Genomic DNA, 8,587 nt, shown 5'->3' on the forward strand with positions numbered 1-8,587 from the left:
GAATAATTATATATAAGAAATAATTCCAAGAGCACTGATAATGGGTATTTGCCAATACTCGAAACAGCTGCATGGCCAGACAAAAATTCAATTCATGTAAAATATTAAAAAATTTTGTTGTTGTAATTTCACTACCGTTTGATAAAAATGTCTCTATTAAAAACAATCGAAGTGAAACCAGCAGTAGAACAGGGCGACTAAGTTTTTTTTTGTTGGAAAGACAGTATGCAGCAGGATTTAGAAGAAATGAACATAGGAAATAGAAAAACAAAAACAAAAAACAGAAGAATGGAAGACTGTTGTTAAACAGGCTTAGGTCTTACATGGACTGTATAGTCACAGATGATGATGATGATGATTAAAAACAATAGTTTTAAGAAATTAATTTCTTTCGTCAAAATGAACGGTAAAAATCAATTTAATCAACCAATTTAATAAAATAATTAATTGTAATATTAAATAATTCTATTATTTGTGACATAATGGAACGTTGTGTTTCTTTTTTTGTTCTTTAAAGTCTCCGATTTTTAATTGACTTATTTCTTCAAAGGATGTATACATACGTAAGGTATATACATTGTGACCGAAAAGTTTCCGGAAATAAATAAATAAAACGCAAAATTCTTAATCTTCATCAATATTTATTTTATCTCCTTCAAAATATCCCAATTTAGAAGCGATACACAAATGCCAACGTTCTTCCTAAATCAGAATCAAAACATTTTATAGGCGCTTTCCGGTATGGCTTTGAGTTCCCTCTGCGAATTCTGTTTTACGTCTTCTATGGATTCAAAACGCGTTCCTCTGAGTGGTAATTTGAGGTTGGGAAACAGGAAAAAGTCACACGGTGCAAGATCAGGTGAATACGGTGGCTGTTCGATGGTATTTATTGAATGTTTGGCCTTAAAATCGTTGATAATGTTGAACAAATTGAGGTGAATCGGAACAAGCCGAGCGTTGACACGTCGCATACACAAATTGTCCACCAAAATCAAACGAGCCATCTCACGACCGATGCCTAGCTCTCGTGCTATCTCTCTAACACTCACATGAGGATTTTGAACACGATTTCCTTTGCCTTTTCAATGTTTTCGTCGGGGGTAGAGGTCGAAGGTCGTCCAGAACGCGGCATGTCTTCGACGGTCGTACGACCGTCCTGAAAGGCTTTGTACCACTCATAAACTTGAGTTTTCGATAAAACTGATTCCCCATAAGCCTTTTGTAGCATTCGCAACGATTCTGCACACGAAATTTCGTTCGAAACACAAAATTTGATGCAAACTCTTTGTTCAATATTTTTTTCCATTGTTTTTTTCGCAACGCACTACTGAGGTGAACTGGTTTCAACAGCTGCCGTAAACGAACTGTCTGACAGATCGCGCTCATTTTTGGCATAGTAATTAAGGACAGTGCTGCCAAACTACATAAACTTAAAATATCGAAAAATATACAGCGCGCGAATTTTAAATGAGAATTTCCGAAAGCTTTTCGGTCACAATGTATTATTTGGCAAAAGGTGAATGAGGTCATGTACGATTTTATATTATACGATTATTCTGACTTAAAAATCCATTATTTATATATAATCAATACAGTATTGAAACTTTATTATAATAATAAGTGTTTTGTTTTGAATTAAGTGCACAGCAATTAGGATAACGTGCAAGTGATTGCAAACGATAATTGCTTGATATTGAAATGTTATCGTTATTTGTCATCTGAAATGTTACAAGTGATTGTAATAAGGAGTTGTATTGTCTATGCGCTGCCGAATTTTTAAAAGTATTTTTTTGAAAAGTAATAATTAACGATGTGTGTTTCTTATATGATAATTACGGGTGACGTACACTTCTGTAATCTGTTTTACATGTATTAGTGAATCAACTTTTGCATTACATCTTCTTTAGTATAATACGTTCTAATTTCTTTTTAAATACTATATTTTCTTTACTGTTTTTTTGGTAATCAAATCACTGTGTTTTTGGTAATCGGTAATACAATATTATGTCGCATACACGAACATAATATATACCTTACTTTATTAATAACATAAAGTTTTCGGAATCTCACAAAAAAACAGTGACAGTGATTTCAATTTAATTTACATATTTTATGCAAGCATTTATCAAAAACACTGAGTTGTCATATTTTTGTATTGTAGTGAAATTGTGTACTTAGAACAGCAGTAAATATCGAGATAAAAAATCCATAAACAAAGCATTTCACATAACCAATAATAAATATTGTATAAGGTTTTTACTTTTTTAATTTGTGAAATATGTTCATATCTATCACGAAATATAAATTAAAAAATACTTACTCCTCACTGGTTGCAGTAGAAAGCCTCGCCTCCAGTGCTACCAATAAACCAAAAGTGAAGAGGAATATTTGTGCGGTACGCATCGCGCTTAAAAATCAGTCCATTCACTTCGATATTTCAACGCGAAATGGATAAGCGCTAAAATAACTTAAATTAGGTAAACGTTCGATGTTATAACAAAACCAATACAAAATAAAAAATGTTACAAATCTGTTTTAATTGTTTAATATACAAGACATGCACGTAAACTCACAACACATTGAACGCCTTGTCGAACCGTGAAGGCAAGGCGTATCACTGCCAACACAATTTCAATTAATTTCCAATAGCCAATTGATTTTACCGTTTTTCATGACAAACTGCTGGAATATATTAAACACTACATTTTGTTGGTAATAAATGAAGTATTGTTTATACTGCATAATTACTTCTTATTTACTTAGCGTTTAATAAAACCGATAATTTTTTTTATTTTGTTTATTATATTTCTATTATTTTAATATTTATTTATTTATATATTTTTAATATTTATTTCTGAATTATTTTACGCTATATATGGATTATTTTATAATATAGATTATAGATTTTTATATAATGATATATTTTATACATTATTATATGTATTTATAAATAAGTAAAGAAGGAAATCTATTACTGTAGAGTGCATGCATAACCAGTTTTTAATCCATTTAGAAAGGTTAAGGCTTAAATTTTAGGGTTTCTATTACGATACGGAACCACTTTCAAAAAGATTTCTTTTAAAATATTTATTTATAATTAGCATTCTAATATAACACAATAAATGCATTTGTTAATGAATTTTTACAGAAAATCAATAAAATTCTAAATTCGAACATACAAGTCAATTACTGTTTTGAGTCAGTTGGTTACTGAACACTGACACTGAGCTTCAAATATGTCAGGGAACGGTTTCAATTCTTGGTACTTGCAGTCTGAAAAAATTATTTAGGAATAATTATATGTAAAAAATAATTCAAAGATAACTGATGCTGGGAATTTGGCAATATTCGAAACAGCTGTAAATACAAATCAGCCAAAAATACGATTAATTAATAAAATAAGAAAATTTTATTGTTGTAATTTAATATTATTCGAAATACTTCTCTTTTGAAAACAATAGTTCATAATAATAATTAAATTTATTTCATCCAAACGGATGTTAAAACTCAATTTAACCCAATTTTTGTCGCAGAATTTGTTAATAAGACATATATTAGTGTATTTTGACTTCCTGAGCAAGAGTATGAGGTTAATCTTTTAATTCGTGCTGCATTGCCATATGGTATGTCTGTAGGCGTTACAATATGTATGCTATGCATGTGTATGCAGCGTCTTAATTTACATTACCATATGGTAATCGTGGTTTATTTCGTGTTAACGTACCTATACTTAATTTACCGTTATAGTTTATTTATACATATATATAAAATATTTTATTAAAAAAATGTTGTGGTGTCGGTATATACTTTGGATTATATATATACATATATAATTATATATATACATATATACATCTATGTATATATATAATTTGAACATGCATACAAATATATATATATATATAATTATAATCAGTCTGTTTAATAATTGTTACAATTATTAAAAAGAAATGAATGAAATTGAGTAATTAAGTGTTTAGTGCTTAGTGTTTGTACAAAAATTGTCTGGTTTGTTCTTTCTTACTATCAATTAAAAGATGACATAATTAAGGAGTGTCAAAGCAATCCAAGCCAAATCAAAGAAATTTTATTGTGCGTGCCATGCTTCCAATGATTGATGTACATATAGGTATTTATCAAAATATATCCATTCTGTTAAAGAAAAATATTTTTGAATATTAAAGAAAATTAATCATATGTGAATAGACTAAGTTCTTAAATTGTGATTGTAAAAAGAAACAACTGTTTATACAACAGTTAATAAATCTAATTTAAATCAATATAATATATATAAAAATTAAAATACATTTTAGAAGGTAGTATAAAAAGAGAAATTTATATCAAATATAAAATATATATTGTTACATTATAATCATTATATAAATATTAAAATTTTAATATAATTTAATAAACTAAAATACCTATACAGTATATATATGTTAATTTAGTCGTAGTATTGCTATTTTATGAACGATTTTTTAACACTATATATTAGCTCCACCATATATTCATATATACGAAACCCCATTTTATGCACGAGGTTCTGTAGCCCCTAATCTATATTATTCATTGTGTTCTGGTTTATAACAATGCTGTGTTTAATATTATCCACTTTTGTAAGACTGTTATGGTAATTTTTATTTCTTGTATATTCCAAAACCAAACCATTCGATTTTTGCAATTTTTTTATTTGATTTCTATAAAAAAACATATAGTTTTATGAGAGATGAAATCATTGAGATAAATATGAATAAATTTGCAAATGTTATTATCGGCTTACATTAACAGCAATAAACAGGTTATTGAACTTTTTTTGATATTTTAGCTTCATGCAGAAAGTTTATATTACTAATATAAAGAGATTGCGATTTCCTTCCATCCATTACTACAAACATTAAAATTTGATTGCAGTTTAAAATTTATAAAAGAATAAGAATTCTAGAGACATACATACTAACATATAACTAAGAAAATTAATTCAGATGAGAAAATTGAAATAATTAAATAAAACTAAATAATTTGAATATATTTTCAAGCATTTAAATTTATATATCTTTGAATTAATTATATTCAACCTGTTTTGTTAAACAAATACTTTTACAATTTTTCAATGGATCTGCTAAATGTTCATTATTATTTAGTATATTTTTAAGCTTTAAAATAGTATATTTCGTAAAATGATATATAATTTTGATACCACCTGTAAATAACTAAATGACATGCTATATCATACATAGATATATATATATACATACATATATATATAGTACAAATCTTTTAAGGTGGCGTTTCCACAGATATAATATTTTGTTTAAGTAATTCATTTTAGTATGTGTTATATAGTAAATTAAATATATATTATTAATAAAGATAATAAACAAATATAGTTGGCGCTTTCCTTGTTTAAATATAAGGGCTTTTCTCTATATTTCCACAAAACGTTTTAATAATGTGAGTGTTCTTATATAGTACACAGACTATTAGCAGTCATTTCAGGTCTGAAATTAAAAATCGACTTTTAGTTTGTTTCAATTTTCGTGATAATAACATCAAACCTAGAAGGTGGCTACATGTGGAGAAACTTAAAAACACTTTAAAATTGCAATTCTAACATTTCATTCAATGTTTTTTAAACCATCTATACCATCGGTATTTTTTTGTGTTCGTTTTCAGAGAGGGCTACCCGTATAATACATTTTTGTCAACTATTTATATGTAATAAAAATTGTTCCTAAAAATTTAGAATCCTATTTTGTTTACTTTTGTCTTGTTTACAATCGACAGTCGATAACAGCAAAGAAAACTGTCAATATTTCTGTAAAATTACAGTAGCTCAGTTAATTCACAATAGATTCTAAACACTCTCAGCCTGGCTTCAACTTGCGCGCCAGTAATAATATTTCATGATGTACATATAATTTACATGTGAATGTAGAAAATATTAAGTTATTATATAAATAAATATTGTATAAACAAAATAATAGCTCGTTCAAGCTGGCATCAATTTATTGCAAAAAATGAGAATATTACGTGTTCAAAATGTCGAAAACAGCTAATGATAGTAATTAGATTTATTCAATTATTTTCTTGGCCAAAAATATTTTAGATTGAGCGTTAACTTAAGCAATAATTGTTTGTAGAAGAAAGAGAAGTTTTATTTTTCGTCGACAAAACCGTACCCATAAGAGTTTTATTTTTCATTGCCAAACCCGTACCCACATATCCAATTTTTTACACTCAATTTTTCTAAAAATGTGTTTATAATAGGCCTTTTCTTATGTAAGCATGTCGCAAAAGAACAAATAAAATTAGCACTACTTCCGATGGCAACTCTGGACAAAATGAAGATTTTGTTAGGCTTATATGTGCAAAACATGTAATAATTAAAAGTTGAAATTTCAAAAATAAATAATAATTGTTTGCAATAATTGGTGAGAATATTTTTTTTTACATGATTGTGAATAAAATATAATTTTTCATGCTTTTTAACAGTAAAATAATAAAAAGTATATATAATATTTGTTACGAACAATGACGAAACGAAATACGAATAATAAACGAAATCATTCGTTGACAGTTAACTGGAAATTTCGTAGGTACTTCCAAAAGTCGTCCACAATAGACAAATTTTTTCAGTTTTGGCAACTATGCGATTTGAGCTGCTTATTAGTAAACCGGTTTCAAAAAGGTTGGAATAAATAAGTCAGCATTGTTGTTCTTACATATGTTATTTTTAAAATAAGCAGTTGTTTTTTTGTGAAATGCTTACAAAAGAAAAGGTCTAATGTTAATTATTGTAAGTGTAAGTCTTATATAGTATTACAATAAATCTACAGTAAAATTGAGATTGCATTTATCGTAACTCATTTACAATTAATGTCATTTATTAAAAAAGTAGGATTTCTTTAACAAGCGATTCATCTTCAACTGACTATAGTCAGTTGCATATTTTGCTGATTTATTTTGATGAATTTCAATACGACTTATTGCATATGTACAAATCAAGTGAAATTTAAAAGTAAACTAATGGAAGTTGTCAAATTTTAATACAAATTATATTTATGTTTAGACTACTCTACTTAACTCGACACAACAGCATATGATATTCTTAATACAATATCCATACAAAACAAAATTAAACCAAGGAAATTGGAAAGTTTGTTTTATTTTAATTTAGTAAGCGTGTTGTAATTATATATCTACGAAAACAAAAGAAACTAAAAATCTATGTTTTCATAACACCTTATTAAATTTGTATAAATTACTTCACTAGTGCGATTGCATTGACTTATCGATAAACGCTTACTGCTATTGTCGATAAACATAGATTTTTTTTATTGCAGTGTTGTCAAATATTTTGCTTCCCAAAGTGTGAAGTGAGGTAATTTATACGTTTCATATCTGCCTTTAAAGAAACTGAAAATAAAATGATGGATTTTGAATTACAAACTCCTGCTGGAGGTCTTAATGGTGGTAGAGACTATTACATCGATTTTGATCCTCCAATGTCGAGACTTTTTATAGTTTGTAATAAGTCTCACAATGAGGATGATTTTCGTATGGCTTTTTCCCCATTTGGAGAAATTAAAGACATTTGGATTGTTAAGGATAAGTTCACACATGAAAACAAAGGTATAGCTTACATTAAGTTCGGGAAAATTTCCGAAGCTGCTAAAGCTCAAGAGGAAATGAATGGAAAAGCTATCGGCAATATTTCTGGAAGCATAAAAGTTTTATTCGCTGCAAAGTAAGCATAACAGCACTAAACAATATCTACATTTTGAATTACTTTTGTTTTATTTTTTTAGTCGCAACCAAGGTTCTAGTAGATCTGATATTGAGCATGAAAAGTTTGTGCGTTTATTTATTCTATGCTCAAAAAACGCAATTGAGCAGGAATTGCATGAAGAGTTCAGTAAGTATGGTGATGTTGAAAGTATCACTATTGTAAAAGATAAAACAACAGGAATTTCAAAGGGTTGCGGTTATATACGATATACAAAGTAAGTATTATTTTGTTTTGTTGTACAAAAAAGTTTAACATCATTTCAAAAGTTCTTTTTATATTCATAAAATATTCAATATTTGTTTTTGTTATAGGTTCTCACATGCTGCTTTTGCTTATGAAAATTGTCCACATAAGTATAAAGCTATTTTTGCAGAACCGAGAGGTTCTACACGAACACAACGTGATCATTACGGTAGAGCTAACGACGATATTTCTGGGCTTAAAGATTTTAATAGTAACATGCAGAGATCTTCTGCATATCAACCAACATGTTTGGAAGTTACTGTCAGTAATCTGGTTAATCAAGATCAATTATGGCGTCTATTTGATATTATCCCTGGTTTGGAATCTTGCCAATTTACTAAAGAGAGTAAGTTTACGAATATAAATTTTTAATTATTGTTTATTATTAATAATGAAATAATAGCAAATATATTTATTCTTAATCAGTTTGGCTTATTTAAACTCGAACAAATTGGTGATTCAGTTATACATTTAAAAAAAATATTGAATAATTTTGTTATAAAGGTTTTCTATTTGTGCCCAATAAAATAATACAAATGCTTGAATTTGAATATA

General features: G+C 27.8%; 1 protein-coding gene across 8 annotated transcripts in view; it reads left to right on the forward strand.

Annotated features, from left to right (window-relative positions):
• The first annotated feature begins 7,254 nt into the window (after positions 1-7,254).
• Positions 7,255-8,587, forward strand: part of LOC119673220 (RNA-binding protein 45-like) — a 9,545-nt gene continuing 8,212 nt past the window's right edge. For 3 of the 8 annotated variants that reach the window (XR_005252025.1, XM_038084463.1, XM_038084459.1), the window contains exons 1-3: positions 7,286-7,747; positions 7,809-8,003; positions 8,101-8,378. Coding sequence is in view for 7 of the 8 variants with exons in the window: in XM_038084463.1 (XP_037940391.1) it covers positions 7,428-7,747; positions 7,809-8,003; positions 8,101-8,378 (793 nt within the window). In the remaining variant the exon portion in view is untranslated. The other 5 variants (XM_038084462.1, XM_038084461.1, XM_038084460.1 and 2 more) reach the window with 4 other exon arrangements.

This window comes from Teleopsis dalmanni, chromosome 1 (assembly GCF_002237135.1).
Source record: "Teleopsis dalmanni isolate 2A chromosome 1, ASM223713v2, whole genome shotgun sequence".
NCBI classification, from domain to species: Eukaryota; Metazoa; Arthropoda; class Insecta; order Diptera; family Diopsidae; genus Teleopsis; species Teleopsis dalmanni.